Genomic DNA, 20,097 nt, shown 5'->3' with positions numbered 1-20,097 from the left:
AAAAAGCAATTGCTTAGTTTTTATGCATACGGCGAATTATCATAAAAAATTATTTAAATGTTGATTGAAACTATTATACTCATAAAAATTACGATCCCTGGAAATTGTAAAAAAATTAAATAAACTGTAGCAGAAATAGAATTAATTGGAATTAATCAGCTGATATTACCCCAAAAAAAAAAAATAAAAAATTTAATAAATTTATTAGTCCCAGATGTACATACAGTTGCGGTCAAAATAATAGCACCAAAATTCAGAATGGTGTTGCTTTATTTATTTTTAATAATTTTCTTTTATGTAAATTGTAGTTCGATCTATACATAATAGAAATCATATCAAAAAAAGTTTCAAAGCTTACACAAAGTTCACACAGATTGATCGAATTTAAAAAAAAAAAAATTCATGAAAATTTCAAACTTTTTATCTACACTTTTTGGAAAAGTTTCGAGTACGTAGGTTTGTAGCGCATTCAATTTACGTGTAATAAAATGTACCGTTGATTTTTTAGATTTTTTTTTTTGTCGAGGGTGTTGGGCATTATCTTCCATGTAATAATTAATTTTGTTGATGCATTATATGGAAGAAATGCTTTTTAAGTACTACATACATCTTTTAACGTCCAAAATAAGAAAGCGTAATTTTTTTTTCAAAATTCCCTTTTTATGCAGAAATGCTTCTAGAGCATCTAGATGCATTTTGAAAAAAAAATTCCTTTTCGTTATTTAGACAGTTAAGTCTCGTTATGTATAGTGCCATGCAATTTTATTTCAAAATTAGCTTATCCACCCTAGCGATAAAGCCAGTAACACTGCTCCAAAGCGAAAAGTTGCATCAAATCATATTAAGACATTGTAACAACCGTTATGTTCGAATTCAGCAGCGACTTAAAAGCCAAACGCTAGGCTAATAAAAAATTTTACGAGCTTCTAACTTAATTACGTTACGCTTATCAAAATGTCTAATGCCACATTATCTTAAGTGGCAATCTTGCAACAGTGACATGTTGCAAAAGCAACTAATAATCGTATAGCCAAGCCAAAAGCTGGAGCGTAGGTGTTGGGGCAAAGTGTCGTTTTTATAGCCTCCAAGTAATTGACACCTCTCGCAAAACATACTCACATGCACATGTATACATATACAAGCACTTAATTGCACACTATTCATACAGCACGAAATGCACCAAATGAATATCGGCGAAGCGAAAAAATAATAAAATCTCAAAGTAGTTAAGCCTACAAAGTACTAAGCAGACACTCTTAACTTATTGCTATACACTTTCAAGCTGGTCTCTGGCTCTTGTCTGATTGTACATACATATGTATGTATGCCAATTCCAAGTGAACATAAAAATTGCCATCAAACAACAAACAAACCATTTTTCTAGCCTACGCACTTAAATATTGCACGTACATATGTATGTACATACAGTGACTCAAACAAATGACCACGTGTTGATTTTATTTTAATACTCGTAATGTTTTTCGAGCTAAAATTTTTTTGTTATTCTTCTATAAAAACACCGTCCAAGCTTTAACCAAAACCATTCAAACCACAGTTTAAAACTTTATACAAAATGTACGAAAATCCAAGGATTTTTTAATCAAAATTTCAACTTTTTAATCTGAATCTTTAAAATATTGCAATTTTATAGCCCATACAATTTTAATCTAATGAAGTGCAAGTTTTAAACGGGAGAATTTTTTTTGCGACGGATTTTTGATTTTTGAACTTATTTCCATATAAGCATGTATTTCTTATGAAAAAAAATATGGAATACTGTTCGCAACAAAATTTTAATATATCAAAGCCAGTTTTTGTAAATTGCTCTTGTTATATAAAAAACGCAAAAGCAGATTTAAAAAAAAATTTTCAAAAATAAAACGCGATTTTTTAGCCGGTTGAAACTTCATTAGACTAAAATTGTATGGACTATAAAACTGCATACCAAAAAATGTTCTAAAGATTCAGATTAAACGGTTTAAATTTTGATGAAATTTTTGTTGAGTTTTCCTAAATTTTGTATAAAGTTCGAAACTGTGATTTATATAATTTTGGTTAAGCTTGAAAAATAACAAAAAAAGAATTTACTCGAAAAGCATTACTAATACGTATTTAAAAAATAAAATCAACACATGGTCATTCGTTTTTAGTCACTGTATATATGTATATGTACCTATCAATGTTAAGCTGCAATTTAATTATTGTCACAATAACAGCAAACCAAACTTCGATTACGCTGCACTGGCACAAAGTTGCAATTTTTCATATGCACATACATACATGCATACTTACTACGAATACTATGTTAGTTTGTATGCAATTGCAGCACTTGCTTATTGCCGATTTTTATTGATTTCATTTCTATTTCTATTTCTTTTATGTTTTTGTTTTATAGTTTTTCTGCATTCACACACATTTACTCATTCATGCAGTTATTCACCGCCTCCTCAAAGTCGCATTATTCATGCAATCTTTCGCATTTTTCTTCGCTCCGCTTCCGCTTGTCCGTTTTGGCACGTCCGCTCGACACAACGCAATAAAATCCGGTTGTAAATTGCCAATATGTACGCGTTTTCATTCATAAAAATAAAATCATTAATATTATCAGTGGAATTTATATGATTTATTTTTTTGCATTGTTTCTTGACTTTCGCTTGAACTGCGCATACACAACTGTGCGTGTCTTCTATGAGAGTTGGAAAAAGTCAAAGAATGGTGCAAGCAAACCTTACCAGTACTGTTTTTTTAACTTTGGTAGAATTTTGTAAATTTTTACAAAAACAATTTATTATTTTGTAGTATAGTAAAAACCGCAACAAAAACTATATAGTACATTAAAGTTTCCAACTTTGTGCAAAATTTAGCAAAATTTATAAAATTTTTAGGAAAATTTCTGAAATGGAGTTTATTAGCCCATTAAATTTTAGTATAATAATGTGCAATTTTGAAATAGCTCAAAGTTCTGGTGGATTTTTGAGATTTTTTTTCCATACATGTTTCGAATTTTTCCAATATAAAAAGCATTAGTTACGTGGAAAACCCCAAGGCTTCGGAGCAAAGGTTTTTTCATCGCTCCTCTCTAGTTTCACTCCGGTACTTTATTTCGCTCCGAGCTCCGCTCCCGATTGAGAAGTAAGTCATATTTTAAAAAATTTTAATAACTTTTACAAACAAAAAAAAATCTGACAAAATAAGAAATAAGAATGGGAAGAAAATATCATCATTCTTAACTGTTTAAAAAATTGGCACAATCGATATTACCAATCGCGAGAAAACAAATAAAATGTAAACAATTTCGAAAAAAGTTAATAGCTATAACTTCCAAAATAATTTTAGTTTCGAAAACTTGTGAAATTTGTATTTTTCTTTTATCATTGTGAAGCATAAACAGATAACTGCACAGAAAAAGCTCATTCCTTCTTACTCAGTATTGGCAAATAAAATAAATAGAATGGAAACTTATTTAACACGTTTCAGTGGAAAAAAAATAACAAAAATTTATGTAAATTTATTAACAGAAAATTTTTCCTTAAGGAGCTAAGAATTTTTTTAGCTCTTTGCTCCAGCTCCGCTCCTGCTAAATTCCGTTGCTCCGCTCCGCATCGAAGCCCTGGAAAAAAATTACGCAAGACCGTCGGCAAAAAAACTTTCAAAAACCACCGATAGCTTTGAGCCACTTCAAAATGCGCGTTATTATACTAAAATTATTAAATGGGCTGTTAAACTAAAAATTTTCATTAAAAAGTTTGAAATTTCGATGAAAATTTGTTAAACTTTTCTAAATTTTGTTTGAAATTTTTATTTGTATAGTTTTTGGTGCAGTATGAATTACATACATATATACATATACTTAAAAACAAAAATAGTTTTTTTTTATTAATTTAAAAAATTCTACCAAATTTAAAAAAGGGTGGTAAGGTTTGCGTGGCCACGAGTTTACATGTGCTCCTGAGCTGAATTTCTGTTGTATTTAATGAGTCATTGGAGCTATAAAACACGACGACTATATTAAAAAAAATTTCAGTCCCAGATAAAAACACTACCCTGGTTATTTCAAAAGCTGTTGAGACAAGTCAACCTCATCGTTCTCTAAGCAACTGCGACAGTGAGGATGCGGTTGATAAAAATTTAAGCAAATTGCTTGAGTGAGGAGAGCAAAGTTGCTGAGTTACGATGTGCCAGTGTACTTTCAATTTAATCTCCACAAATGTGAGTTGCTCCCTTGTGCGTTCAAGAAGATGCTTTAACCGCATTAGTTCCACTCTCGGCTAGAAAGAGTTTGCAGCTGCAAATGTACTGGTCATACTTTTAGAGCAGTCGGTAATGTACTTAAAGGTAAACCCACTCCCTCTTTTCAGGGTAAAAGCGACTCGTGGTTGCCCAAATAAATCTAAATAATTATACAAAATTTAAAAAGAGCGCATGCGTAGCTTGCCAAAATTCCTCACTGAAACTTGGCCATTAAAGTATATAGATGTTTACCTCCCTTGGGAAGGGAGTATTTTAAAGTGATTCCAAGGAGGGTGGCCTGCTGTATCTACTCAAGCTTCCCGAATAGCCTAGTCCTCTCTTGTGCATTCCAAGAGATGACAACTCCATAAAACATTATGGGCGTTTCATTGAGCCAGGAAATTACCTTCAACGATAGGCACCAACTCTTACCAATTGCCCGCCCTGCAGCAGTAGAGAGCCACTGATGCCTTTTTCACCCGATCCTCAATGTTAAGCATTCAAGGCAGCATCCCTGACCGAAGGTTAAGTCTATGTACTTCAAACTGTCGATAAGGTGAACGTCTACGATTGACGACAGAATCGCGTTGGAATATGGCATTCACTTTCCAGTAAATAGGGCGTGTTCAGCCTTGTTGGAGTCGGTATAACCTCTTAGTCAATGGGTTCAAATAACTCTGTAGCAGTTTATAAACGTTTCCAGAAATTTACTCACCACTAAAAGGGCCACGTCATCTGCATAGACAATCACCCGGCAGACTTTACTTACGAGCTCTTCTAACTAGCAGGTCTTCTTTGAGCACAATCCAAAGAGGGTGTGAGAGAATTCGACCATTTCCACGGTACCGGTATAAATTTTGTGAAATTTTTTTTACGAAAATAGTAACAACAAAATACCAGCGCTAATGTTAGTGACTATTGTAGTGGTAATGTTTAAAAAAGAATACCATTACTAATGTTAGATATTATTATTGTCACTTTATTGTTGCTATTGCAATTACCATTACTTATATTTATATTATTATGTATTACCATTACCGTTACCATCACTATTTTTTCCGTTACTATGACCTTTTCCATTACCATTATTTTTCCCATTACCAATACCACTACCATTACCATTAACATAGCTATTATCAATTCCATTACTACATACTACCATTACCAATACTATTCACATCACCTTTATAATTACCATGACCTTTACCATTTTCATTCATATTTCCATTATCACTACCATAACTATTCCCATTACCAATACCATTACCATAACTACTACCATTACCATTAACATAATAATTACCATTTCCATTACTACTTTCTGCCATTACCAATACTATTCTATCCATTACCAATGCCATTGCCATTGCCATTACCTTTACGATTACCATTGCCATTACATGTGCATATGTGCATATGTATGCATGCACATTAGGGTGGAGCGGAAAAATTTTGCATTTCGAAATTCAAATAGGGGCAGATCGTTGCCGTTAGACGTCAATCATTTTTTTTTTTGGAATCGGTTAATAGTTTCTTTCTCCCATTTTTGATTGAAATTTTTAGATTTTTGTTAATTCAAACAAATAACGTAATTTATCAAAATCCTTTTTTAGAAAAGCTATAGGTACGCAGTATTGGAGGCCATTGAATTAAATAACAAAGTGTAAGTTCAAAGTATGTACAAAATATCCTTGATTTTTTTTATGGTGTTGTACATTCATTCAGTATAAAGTATGCTTAGACAATGCATGTTGAAAGCAGCTGATTTGATTTTTTTTTGGTCTGAGGCAGGAAATAGTAAAAGATTTCAAAGAAATTTAATATACTATACATGCCTATGCATCTTCTTCACGAGATGGGGCTTCAAACTCGTCAGCTAAGAGTGATTCCAAAAAAAGGTTGCCACCTAACGAAAATAAACTTTTAACATAATTAAATAATTGAAACATGTTTGAAAATAATTAGCATACATAGTACATATGTGCAGACCATTTTTGCTTATAGAATCACTAATGCTTCAAATATTTCAATAAACTAAATTAAAATTAATTACATTTGTATGTAATTTTTTCGTTTATTTAAAGATTTTTTTTTATCAAATCTTTTAATAAATTGCAAATCCATACGATTTGTTGCGCTGCTGCCAGCTTTGTTAAGATTCGAAAAACAATAAATAGTAATCGAAATCCATAACCTCAAATTCATACAATGCGTGGCGCCAGTAACTAAAATATTCAAGAGAAAAAATTTATGTTATCAAAATTTTTGAAATTTTAGATTTACACAAATGTGCATAAAAATCCACATAATGCACGCGCAAACATACACTAATGCATATGCATATACATACATATGTATACTTATACATAAATATTTGTGCTACTGTTTTTGTGCACACAATAATTTTTTAATCACTGCAAAATTAATTGCCGGATGCTGACGCTGATACGTGTGCCAGCGTCAATGCCACCAGCGACAGGCAGCAGCAACAGCAACAGCAGCTTTAACGCCAACTGTGGTCGATGATCAAGCGTACAAATAGCAAAGCAATCGATGTTAGCAACGTACCCGTAAATGAGCCTTGATGACTGTTTTTGCAACAATTACATAAGGGGTATTCACGAGCCGGTGCATACTGTCTAGCATGGTGCATAGATAGCATAAATAGCATGATTGTTGTTGTTTCATGTGTTCCAAAAAACAACAAAATTAGCCAATAATGCTATCTATGCACCATGCTAGACAGTATGTCCCGGCGGATCGTGAATACCCCTATAGTATATTTTTTGCTTGTTGTCACAGTGCGACGATTAGCAAAGCAAAGAGAAAAAACTTATTTTTTTTTCATTTATACATTTTTTTCATATTCAATTTGCCTTGTAAATACTACTTTATTGTCACTCTCCAATCACGCACAGCTTCCACAACACCGCCACAATCAAGCCACAGTCGGAGTTGTCAGTCAGCTCTATGCTCTTGCAAAGTATTGTATGTACATATGTGTGCATTTGCTCCTCGATCCAGCTGACGATTGTAGTACTATGTACTCGACCCTCTGTCGCTCATTTGGCATGTCAGCTATTTCGATGGAACTCGGATAATGATTTAATTGCAATTTAATAGCAGATATTTAATAGGATTTGAAATACCAGCTAACATATTTACATACTTACATACTTATATGTATCTACAAGCTTGAAAAATTAGAAAATAAAATAAAAATATTTTAAAATGGTTGCTGACGTTTTATGGCACTTTGTGCATTGCTGCTGCATTCTACATACATACATACATACATATAAATACATATCCATTCCGTGCATTGGGGTTAAAATCCACCCAAGCACGCAACTAAACAAAAATATGCATTGGAAGCTGTATATAGCCATTTCTGTGGCACTCAGTGCGTTGTATCCATACTTTTTGTAATGCCTGTGTGTGTGTTTTTTTTTGCCTCGTTTCTATGTACTGCATACCATGATTGTGTATGTCTCCACAACTATGCTAAGTATGTATGTATGTAGTGTATTGCATGCACAAATATGCGCTCTTGGAATGCGGCATTTTTCGCTGTATTATCGGCACTAATTTCATCGATTTACTAGTGGAAAAGGTGCAAGTGCAATAAGTACCAGTTACTTATTACACTTAAATGGGTTTCACTTGAATAAGTTCCTTTTTTTCCTTGAACTTGACTGGAACCAGTTTCATTAGTTGTTTAGAAAGCGAATTCAGATTCGACAATTAGCTGTATTACTAGAAATGTAGAAAGGTAATTAAATGGAAGCGATTAAGAGACATTGAAGCAAACAATAAATATTTTTCCCAGAATTCAATCACTTGCTAAAGTTTCTAATTATTTACAATTAAATAAAAATCTGCTCTGTCATAGCAGAGCCTTACACTGAGCCAAAAGTACAATGGGGTTTTCAGCCAAGTGATTGTTTGCTTTTTAACCGACTTCCAAAAAAGGAGGAGGTTATCAGTTCGTCGGAATAACTTTGGACCACGTCAACCGATTTCATTAATTCATTAAATTGCAACGGAAAGGTAGTGTCTCGGAGGTGGTCCCATACTAATTTGGTTTAGATTCGATTATTGGATCATGAAATTTATATATATATATATATTTTTAAGTCTTTTTTTTGCTAAAAATTACTTGTTTCATGGCAAATAAACCGATTTTAAGAAATGTGATTCAAGTTGAACATTTGAAAACAAATTCGTATGTTTGGCTATAGCTGAACGTGCAAGGGGTTTGTTGTTATTTGTATCTCCGAATTATGAAAAAGCATCTGCGAAGTGCAGAACATAAGCGTATTCAAAGGAAACAATCGGCATCCAAAGATTGGTTTAATGTAAATAAAAATGTGGTAAATATTACAAAATCATTGTTAAAAAATATCAACCAAGACACTGTTAAAATTAAACAAAAGTCGCGTTAATTGTTTTTTCAAATTTTAATTTGGTAATATTAACCAATTTTTGGTTGATTTTTTTAACAGTCTAGTAAAGAATTTAGATGCAGCTGAATGAATTTCTGTAACTTAAATATTCCTAAATGCAGTGTAGCCAGACTCCAGCATTACATAGATCTAATTGAAATATGTATCTGCTTCAGACACTTGGCCTAAAATTACAAACTCAGTGCCCTTTTTTCAGTGCCAGGACTAGTAGTAGTCTTGCAAGCCTAAAAACGCGCAAAAGAAATTCTGTAGCCAGCAAGCTACTCATGTATGGTGTTCCAGATTCCGTTGCATAGAAATTTTTTCATCTGCGTTTTCAGCCTTCTTGACCTTGCTATCTGGGACTTCGGGAAATGCTGTGCATTATGTCCAGGTGGCAGTATCATATCCTGCGTAAAAATACTGCGGAGAGGGTAGCTGGAGTTCAACTGTTGAGAGTCTTTTTGAGTGCGGACGAAAGTCGCCTACACGGAAAGCTATCCTGTGTAAAAATACTTAAATATTACTTGAATGAGAGCCAATTTACACGACGAGATAGTAAAAAGTCTTTCGTAAGACAAATGAAAGACAGATGGCAAGATAGTTCGAAAGACCTTTGTTATTCTAGTACAAAAGTCTTAGAAGTAAGCTCTCTCATTCACCACTCGTGGTGAAAGGCTATTTTGGGAGAAAGCACTTGTACATACATATGTATGTATATCATTTAGCTCGCGTCGCTCCAACAGGCGCAATGGCCGAGTAAGCAAAGCACTGGTATTCCAATCGAGAGGGGGTTCGAAACCACGGATAACGATTTTTTTTTATATATTTCTCTTTTATTTTAATTTTCTTTTAATTATTTCGTTACATCAAAGAAAAACAGTTTTTTAAGCTTTTATTGTTTTAAGACGATTTTTTTTTTGTTTTTTTATTTCCTAATTTTTTTGTGGATACGTACTTTATTTTTTTCTATTTTGTAGCTGGATAATTAGTTTATATTTTTTCAATTTAATTTTCTTTTTGGTTATAGATTATTTTGTTTTAAAAAGAATTTTTTTTCTTATTTCATTTAATCTTTACGATCTTAATTTATTTATTTTTTACTAATTTTTATTTTTATACCCGAGCGCACTTGTGCACAAGGGTATTATAACTTTGTTCACATAACGTTTGTTTGTAACAGGCAAAACGAATCGAGATAGATATAGACAAATGTATACATAAATGATCAGAATGAAAAGAGAAATCGATTAAGCCGTGACAGTCTGTCCGTCCGCCCGCCCGTCTGTGCACACGATAACCGGAGTAAAACTTGAGATATCTTAGCGAAACTTTGTACGTGCACTTCTTTCGGGCGTAGGACGGATGGTGTTGAAAATGGACAAAATCGGACAATAACCACGCCCACATCCTATATAACGGTAATTTGAAGAAATACGAAAACTGCGATATTTTAGTAACTACTGAAGATTATTTACTCAAAATTGATATTTACAATAATTTTTAGACGAAAGGTAAGAATATTATAAATTTTTGGAAAATGGGCGTAGCCACGCCCACTTATGGTTATGGTATCTTGGTTACCGCTGCACCAATTTCTCCCAAACTTGGCACAGTTGTTGGTCTTGGTACAGCATACCAAATGGCCGAAAATTTTTAAAATCGGACAATAACCACGCCCACATCCCATATAACGGTAATTTGAAGAAATACGAAATCTTCGATAAATCAGTAAATATTAAAGCTAATTTATTCAAAATTGATGCTTGCAACAATTCTTTACCGAGAAATACGTTTATGATGAAATTTTGGCAAATGGGCGTGGCACCGCCCACTTATGATCACATATATGTATCTCGGGAACCGTTCTACCAATTTATACCAAACTCGGTATGGTTATTGTGCTTGCCACATAAAAGCAAAACGTTGAAAATTATTGAAATCAGACTAAAATTGAGGCCGGTTTTCATATAACGATAAATTTCGGAAATGCTTGAAACTTCAATATTTCGAAATTTAAGGACGCTAATTTACTCAAAATTGATACCGGGGTGTATCCATGTAGCGGTAGCTTTCGGAAAGGTGAAAATCATATACTTAATACTTGCGCCGGGTATTTAATGTTCGACTCCGCCCGAACTTAGACTTTCTTACTTGTTTTGTTTTTTGTTAGTTTAACTTTTTTAAATTTTTATAGTTTGTTTTAAAAATGCATGCATTTAATTTTTAAGCACTATTTTCTTCTGTTTGATTCATTTTTTTCTTTTGCTAAATTAATTTTCTTTTAATTTTTAGATTTTATTGTTATATAAAGATTTTTTTTTTTTATATCATGTAGTTTTTATGATCTTATTTTATTTTTTTGTCTTGTTTTAATATGCTCTTCTTTAAATTTTTAGATTTTGTTTTAATAGAATTGCTTTGTAAATCGTCTGATTGCTAAGTCAAATATTTTCCTTACACTTACAAATTTTTTTCCAGACGTTCTAAAACCTGAGGAGAAAACTTCAAAAGCTTTAAAACGTATAAACTCATTCCGCACCTCCGTTTCCCAAAGCTATTGAGGAAATGGAGATTCCTTTCAAACTTCCAAGACAAAAATGCATTTTACTTTTATAACTGCATACATACAAACATACACACACATGCATGGCGCAAGTTGCCTGGCCGATGGCGCTTATAAATGGCAATAAAAACATGAATTTTATTAATAACAACAATTACACAAGTCAATAAAAGACACAAGATGATAGGAAAGACTCTCAAATAGTTCACATACAAACATACATATGCGCATTAGGATGGTCAAAAAAAGTTTAAAATTTTAGGCTCTCATGCCCTAGGATTTTTCTAAATTGAAAAAAGAATACTTGTGTTTTTTTGTTTAAAAAAAATATTGTATATTTAGAACTGCCTCAAAGTACTCTAAAACACTTTTTCGTAGAAATGGTATACAATTCTTGAAAATCAATATTTTTCGATCTTTTACTCTTTAATTTTACCATTTTTTAAAACTAACTATTTTTAATGGGGCCCCCACTTTTTTTTTGTTTTTTGGGGGACTTATTTAATATTAAGAATGGTTAAATAAATAATTGGGTATTGTTATTGGAAGTCTCCTAACGAGAAACAAAGTTTTCCGGTGAAAAAATATTGATTTTAAAGAATCCTATGGCATTTCTACGGAAAAGTGTGCTACTCCAAATAAAATAAATATATTTTCTTAAAAAAAAACACAGGTATTCTTTTTTTGCATTTAGAAAAATCCTAGGCGTTGAGAGCTTAACGTTTTTAACTTTTTTTGGACCACCCTAATGTATGTACATGCATGCATTCCAGCTTTTATAAATTCCAAAAGTGTCTGCAATCAACACAGAAAAGAAAACCAAAAAAAAAACATGTGCAATCATGCAACAACAACTAAACAAACAACAAATAAACACAAACAAAATATTTCAAATGTCTTCTGCATTTTGCGTTTGGAATGCATAAATTGAAATCAAGAAAAAATATAATAAAAAGAAAAACAACAGTGATCGGAAAACAAATGTACAAAAAAAAAAATATAAAGAACACGGAGCTGCACGTACATATGTATATCAAGAGGAAAGAAAAGCAGTAAAGGAGAGGAAGCAGTTGTCCGCTCATAGTCCATCTTGCATGTGCACGAGCGTTTTTATGCGCCGGCACGCACACTTACATACATACATACATACATACAAATGTATTCAGAGTTCCTCATACAACGGATCGACCAGTGCCTGCAGGCGTATTCGTTGATGACTGGCCACGATCAAAATAACCAACAACTAGCAGCAATATTGCAGCCAACTTTGGCGCCATGGTTGTTGGCGAGCGTTCATGAGCCGCCACTGAAATACATTGATGAGATTGTCACCACATTTGCTGTCTGTCGGTGCTCCTTCCTGGCCGTTCGTCTGGTCCGTCGATCTGTCCATGTCACATGTGGTATACGTGAGTCTGCAAATGCGTTTGTCGTATGCGCACGTCCGACACACTTTTTGATAGCTTCTTTGTTGCGAGTGGACAGCGCTTTATCGTTTGAGCTTTTTATGGAGTTACTAAAGGAATTTACTATGTATGGGCAATAGAGTACCTACCTAAATTGTTTTGGAGTATATTTTTTTATATACATAATTCTTACAAGAATGTGCACGAATTTGCTATTTCTGTGTTAAAAAATCTAATTTTGTCAGAAAACCCCTTTTTTCTGTTTTACTTGATAGATTCTTCTTCTTCTTTGTCTTCTTCTTATGTGGCACCACAACCGCTTTTCCTTTTGGGATTGAAAAACTTCGCCAATTTCCTCTCTAGTTTCCGAAGCTGCACCAGTTGTTCCCATCGCGTTCAGATAGGTCCGTCCTGCTGCACTTGTTCCTTTCATTGTGTTCATGGGCTTTCGTTGTCCAGCCATTGGTGCCGAATCCAAAGATCTTCTCATTGGAGCCTCATCATCCATGATAAGCTTGTTGGAGAGAACCTTAATTCACTTTCGGTCGCGTCTGAATACGAGAATTAATTACCTTGTCAGACTTGGTTGCCTACCAGGCCTAACTGGATGGCTGATGAACTGGCCAGAGGCGGCACTCTCGATGTAATATCTCCAAGAAAAGAGTGATTAGGAGTACCCTTGACTACTTGCCGATTTCTCTTGAAAAAAAAAATTGGCTTCGGGACAACTCCGCGAATGCTAGAAGAAAACCAGTGCATGTGCCAGTGCGAGATCATTTTGGCCTTTAGTGGATTGGAGATGGTTTAGGGATTTCCCTAGGCTCGCGAAGCCGGATCTCTCGATTCTGGTGGGTGTACTGATAAGCCATTGTCCTATCCTATCGGTGTTCGCGCAATGAGATTAAATATCACACCAGACCCCTTTTGTATCAGCTGCATGGAGGACGACAAGATGGAATCATCTCAATGCTTCCTCTTAGACTGTCCAGCTTTTGCTAGATTGCAGTTCAGACACTTCGGTTCGTACTTTCTAACTTAGTCCGGAGCAGCTAGGCGGGACTAACATCTGTCGCCTGTGAAACTTCGTTCACGGCACGCCGCGATGGGCTGTTTTTGAGCATCCTGCAATTTGTGGTGTGCTGTTAGAAAAAGCCTTTTCCTAATTAGATATTGCCCGAACCAAAGATCGAACTCAGGTTCTGCGGAGTGCTGGTACGCGCCTCAAACCACTCAGCCTCAGGGTCCGCCCAGATTGCTTATTCCCCGATAGTTGGCGCACACAGAAGGATCTCCTTTTTTCTGGATTGAGAAAAGTACATCGACGTTCCAATCTTTGGGCTTATGTATATTCATCAGACAAAATCTTCCTTAACAGCTGGTACCTATTATACGCCATCAGTATTGAAAACCACACCCGGTATTCCGTCCATTCTTAGGTTCGTTTGGTCGAGTGGGGACGTGAGCTTTGTACCTATACACTGGCTCTGGGTTCTTCTTCGCCAAACGTGCCACCAGTATCGCCATTCCAAAGTTTTGGGTAGGGTTTCCTCTCTTCTCTTCCGTCCTCAAATGTACTTAACACCACAACACAAAAAAAAAACTACCTAGGAAAGATGTCTTAAACTAATCGAGACTTTTAACCGAGTCAAGTCTCTATAATTCCTAAGTTTAGGCTCGTTTACGAGCTCACTAGGCACATGCCTCGAATACATACGTCCAATCAGTGTTGCCATTTTAGCCGTTTTCCGGCTAGATTTAGCCGGTTGCGAAAGCAAACAGCCGGAGAAAATTCGATTTAGCCGACAGCCGATTTGCTAGCCGTTTTAAGCCGATTTCGTTATTTGCCGTATTTTATTAAAATTTAAATATATGCACATATAAGTTTCCATGTTAACATATTTGGCGACCTAAAATCTTTTAGAAACTGCTAGCCTTATATCGGAGAAAATTTTTATTTATTACTGTGTTAAGTATATAACATTGAAAGAATTTTCTCTAATACGAAAAGTCTTAAAATACTGGGCCGATTTCAAAGACTTTTATTTTATTTGAATATAGTACAGTGACCCAAATATAAACTGGGACGCGACATTTCAGCTTATTATTTTTTTATGAAAGTATAGCTGATTACTTACAAACCACAAACTACCATTTAAATCCAAATTTCGTATTTTATTAAAAAATAAATAAAAAATTCTGCACTTTTTTAATTTAAAGTACAAATTTAAGGTAGCTGGCACTTACCGTTGATTATTGAAAATTTTTTGTTCACGATGTTCCGCATTTTTCTCCATATAACAAATTTTAGAACATACTTTTTATGGAAAAAATTCGTAACACCTTTATAAAAAAAAATTACAAAAATCAACTGCAAGTCCGAGCTACTTAAAATTTTCACCATATTATACTAAATTTTTATGGACTACAAAACTGCATATATACCATTTTGTAGATATGCTGATTAAAAGTTGTTAGTTGGTGAAATTTTTGCACAAAGTCTGAAATTGATACTTACATATATGGTGTTTGTTGAGTAATCAGCTATATTTGCATAAAAAAATAATAAACACTAAATAAACTAAATAAAAATAGCCAATACTTGCTAATATCTCGCGTCCCATTTTATATTTGGGTCACTGTGTTTTTTTCCAAAGAAGGACGTAGAGGGGACTTTATACAATTTTTGTTATGAATGGCTTAAATTTAAATGCGAAGTTTTATTTGCAACATTAAGAAAATAACGAATGAGAATAAAAGAGTACGAATAATTCAATTCACCCGAAAATTTGTCATCCGCCCATAGTTAAAAAATGGAAACCAAAAGTGAAAAGTGAACCGGTTCGGGGAAAATGAAACTCATGATAAGGCTGAAGGCGTTTTCTCTTTTCGAAATAATGTTGGCCTGTTTTCTTCAGCCCTTTCACAGCTTCACTTGTTCATTTCACAAAATATTGCACTCCGACTAAGCAAAATACTTTATACTAATATAGCCATTTTTCAGGACGAAAAGTAACCTAGTGCGAATGTTACAATGTAAGGCAAAATTTTTTAATAAAAAAGAAAACGCCATAAGTTTGTAATTGATCTCTTTTTTTCATACTTAAGTAATACAACAGTTTCTTTTGTTACAAACAAAAATAATTTGCAATGAATTTACCAGTCTCTGTTTTTGTGATTTATTTAACGAGTGGTGTAAAGCTTTGCTACGTATACCTTTATTAACTAAAAAAAAAAAATAATGATTTTGCAAGTCCTTCTACTTGCGAATTCTTTAAATAAAACATGTGAATTTTAGTTGAAACATTTTAGCCGTTTTGAGCCGCTTTTTTTGCCAATATAGCCGGTCGGCCCAAAAAGTTCTGGCAACACTGCGTCCAATAGGTATAGTGGCGCAAAAAAAACTTCTTGCTTCTTTTCTTCGCTAGCGATTCTGCGGTAATGCAAGATCCATGTTGCGCTTCAACTAAGTCCTGTATCGAGTCACATAAAAAAATATATATAAAATTAAAAAAACCATCACCGTTATGCTGAATTTCCACTGGGCATTAAATGACAAAAATTTTAACGGCAAAGTTAGGCATTAAAAAACATGCCTGTCATTATGTTAAAAAAATAGTCATTAAATTCATTTCCACATGGCATTTTAAATGGCTCCAATTTTTGTCATTTCAATGCCTCGTGGAAATTCGGCATACTGGTACTGGTATTCTTTAATTCCCAACTTTCGTCATTACAATTTGTGCCATTCAATGCCTAGTGGAAATCCGGCATTAGTTTAATTTTTATGCATCTCCTTAAGATTTCATACCATAGAAAACCAGAAAGAGGTAATTTCTTAATTATTTTTATTACAAAGTTTTAGAGCTCAAATTTACAAGTGAAATAGACTAAGTTATTTCCTAAGCCATTTAAGTATCCATATTTGTTTCTTTGCCTCATTTACTTTCTTAACTAATTTACATTTTTTATCTTCTGCTATACTTCCAGCCCGCACGTTGAGTTGCTATTGCGAAGGCAGCTGCCCCGATAACAGTATCAATGGTACTTGTGAAACCCGCCCTGGTGGTTCCTGCTTCAGCGCAGTCGAAGAGGTATACGATGAAACTACAGGCACATTCGAAGAGGATCGAACATATGGTTGTATGCCGCCAGAAGAGAATGGCGGACTCCTAATGGTGAGTACAGAGTTAACGCTCGCTTTTGCTCTTTTCGCATTTTCATTTGCAAAGTTCAACAATTAACCTCCGTTATTTCTTTTTTTACAGTGCAAAGTTGCCACCGTACCCCACCTGCATGGCAAGAATATCGTCTGTTGTGATTCAGCCGATTTCTGTAATCGTAACATCCACCCCGAGTACACACCGAAGAGCACCACCACCCCGCCCGAATTGCCAGTGAGCTCACAATCCATACACTACCTGCTCATGTTGACCTCCCTAACCGTCTGCCTGACGATATTCGTTGTGGTGTTGCTGATATTCTGCGTAATGTATAGACGCCGCGAGAAGCAAGGCAAACAGCCACGTCTCATCAGCTCCATGTGCAACAGTCAAATTTCACCATTATCGCAATTGGTCGGACAAAGCACCGGTTCGGGTTCAGGCTTGCCGCTATTGGTGCAACGCACCATCGCTAAGCAAATACAAATAGTGCAATCCGTTGGCAAAGGACGTTACGGCGAAGTATTTCTAGCCAAATGGCGTGATGAGCGCGTCGCCGTCAAGATTTTCTTCATGACCGAGGAGTCGTCGTGGTTCCGTGAAACCGAAATCTATCAGACTGTGCTCATCCGTCACGAAAACATACTCGGCTTCATAGCTGCGGACATCAAACACATGGGTAGTCACACACAAATGATGCTCATCACCGACTACCACGAGAATGGCAGCCTCCATGATTATCTCGCCACTTCGGTGATTACACCGCAAAAGCTGCAAATCATGGCCTATTCGCTCGCTTCGGGCTTGGCACACTTGCACGACGAGATCGTAGGCACACCCGGCAAACCGGCCATTGCACATCGCGACATCAAGAGCAATAATATACTCGTCAAACGGAATGGCCAATGTGCCATTGCCGATTTTGGTTTGGCCGTCAAATACACCTCGGAAATGGATGAGATACAAATCGCACAAAATTCACGCGTCAGCACGCCACGCTACATGGCACCGGAAATGCTTAATCAGACATTGAATCAACAGCAGTTCGAGGAGTTCAAGCGTGCCGATATGTATTCAGTGGGGCTGGTGTTGTGGGAATTGTGCCGCCGTTGCTATACGCAAGTGCCGGGCTCGAATGCGACCACATGCGAGGATTATGCATTGCCCTATCACGATGTGGTGCCTGCCGATCCCACATTCGAAGACATGTACGATGTGGTGTGCCTAAAGGGTTTCAGGCCGCCGGTGCCGTCGCGTTGGCAGGACGATGATGTGCTGGCGACAATGTCCAAAATCATGCAAGAGTGCTGGCATCCGAATCCGACAGTGCGGCTGACGGCACTGCGCGTGAAGAAGACACTCGGACGACTGCAGTAATGGGGGCGGAGGAAAAAGCGTGAGAGATATCGAGAGTGTAAAAGCGCGTAGCAAAAGCGAAATATGCCAAGCAAAAAGACGCGGAAGTTGGGCTGCAAAAGGGAGTAGCGCTTGCGAAGCGCACTTGAAAAGCCGCGACGAAACGCGTGACAGTTTAATTTTTAAGTGATGATTTTAGTTTTACGATTTAGTGCTAAGCGATATTTAAGTTGATCGTAGGTAAACAAAAAACACGGATTCTTCTTATTGCTTCAGTTAAGTTCATAGTAGTATTAGTGTTTATAGTATGTAGCGGTTTATGTTAAAAACACTTTGTAAATTTTCCAATAGCATTTTAATTTGTTTTGTTGTACATTTTTGGGTTTGACTGTATTTTAAACTGTGTTTCGTTATTTTTTTTTCTTTTTGTTCTGGTAGAGATGACGCGTAGTTAAAAAAAATATATATATATATTAAAATTTGAGGGATAAGGCAGCTTTAATGCACCTAAAAATACTCTTAAATCTGAGAGTTATGGGAAAACGGCGGAATTAAGGCCCAGTCTTTTGTCTTTCTGATGTCTTTTGGACGCCCTATTTTAATTTGTATCCATATGTTTACAAGTTTTCCTAAAAATAGCTTCTATTTTAAATTCTGGTTTGAATTTCGAAAGCAAATTTTGCATTTATTGTTAAAGAAAATTGTTGCCTTAAGATGGTTGTTAAAGTTGCCTTTCTTCGTTTTACTACAACAAAACGAAAATGTACTTTATTTTAACTGAGAAAATAAGCATTAACTACGAAACTAATAAATAGTTGTTAGTCAAGTCTTTAGACGCAAAATAATGTGCCAGAAATTAACAAAACAAAAAAAAAAGTACTAAAGTTTCAATAACAAATATCTAACCATGTAGGTATGTATGAGCATGTAAAGAGAAGGAAAATATGACATTTAAAAATAATATAGTGCTTACCATTTAAGTCGTTTAGAGAATTTTTTCGCTTAAAAATCGAAACTAAATGCCTTAAAATTTTTTAGTGCGTTGCTTCCATTGGAATACGTAACCAAAGCGCTGCCTTAACACAAAATTCATGACTAAAATAATATTAAATGTAATTATGGAAAATAAAATTAAAATAAGATAAAATAAGAAATAATAAAGTCAATAAATAAAAAGATATATAAATATAAAAATGAATTTAAAAGAAAATGAAATTAAATAAAAATGAAGTAAAACTTAAAATTAAAATAATAAATTAAGTAAAGATTAATAAAAAAAAAACAATATAATAAACAGGGTGCCCAATAAGTGCCACGACTAACTTAAGGAGGAGGTAGGTTAGGACGTGACCTCCCAGATAAAAAAATACCCTTATAGAAGGGTCACCGTTTTTTAAATATCGATATTTTTTTCAAAAAGTTTCTTAATATCTTCAAATTGCATTGCATTTGAATAAAAAAAAATCAACAAACAAAAACAAAAATTTAATTTAAAAATAAAATAGAATAAAATGAAAATATGTAAATCAAATAAAAATTTTAAATAAATTCAAAAAATTAATTATGAAAACAAAATATAAAATAAAATACTAAATTAATAAGTCGATTATGGATAGCAACGCAACATATTTTAAATAGCAACCAAGGCTTGAATTGAAATAAGCTGCAGAAAGAGTCGAAAAAACAAGTAATTTTTAAGCAAAAAACAAAACCGGCTTCAATTCTCATATAAAAATTAAGAGTATCGGATCTAAACCAAATTAGTATGAGACCACCTCTGAGGTACCACCTTTCCTTAAAAAAAAAAAAAAGAATTATACAAATCGGTCAATGTAGTCCAAAGTTATACGGTAACATATGGAGGATTCACAACGGTGTCGTAAGTGTCGTATTGTTGTATGTCGCAAACTTTAAAAGCATCAATAAATGTTTAG

At 34.6% G+C, this 20,097-nt stretch overlaps 1 protein-coding gene across 1 annotated transcript; it reads left to right on the top strand.

Annotated features, from left to right (window-relative positions):
* Window positions 1-7,707: 7,707 nt before the first annotated feature.
* On the top strand, window positions 7,708-19,322 carry LOC118741890 (bone morphogenetic protein receptor type-1B-like). The gene is made up of 3 exons (XM_036473865.1): window positions 7,708-7,738; window positions 16,635-16,822; window positions 16,913-19,322. Exons 1-3 carry the CDS (start codon window positions 7,708-7,710, stop codon window positions 18,182-18,184), a joined length of 1,491 nt encoding a protein of 496 aa, XP_036329758.1. The 3' UTR covers window positions 18,185-19,322.
* Window positions 19,323-20,097: the final 775 nt, after the last annotated feature.

This window comes from Rhagoletis pomonella, unplaced genomic scaffold, assembly GCF_013731165.1.
Source record: "Rhagoletis pomonella isolate Grant_MI unplaced genomic scaffold, Rhpom_1.0 Rhpom_scaffold_00006, whole genome shotgun sequence".
Classification (NCBI taxonomy): Eukaryota; Metazoa; Arthropoda; class Insecta; order Diptera; family Tephritidae; genus Rhagoletis; species Rhagoletis pomonella.
This window is presented reverse-complemented; position numbering and strand designations above follow the sequence as displayed.

Bases quoted from the DNA above. Each gene is read 5' to 3' on its own strand.
- LOC118741890 (XM_036473865.1), top strand. From the start codon at position 7,708: ATGATTGTGTATGTCTCCACAACTATGCTAA. The intron at 7,739-16,634 runs GTATGTATGTAT...CTATACTTCCAG, and splicing joins TGTCTCCACAACTATGCTAA to CCCGCACGTTGAGTTGCTAT. The intron at 16,823-16,912 runs GTGAGTACAGAG...CTTTTTTTACAG, and splicing joins AGAATGGCGGACTCCTAATG to TGCAAAGTTGCCACCGTACC.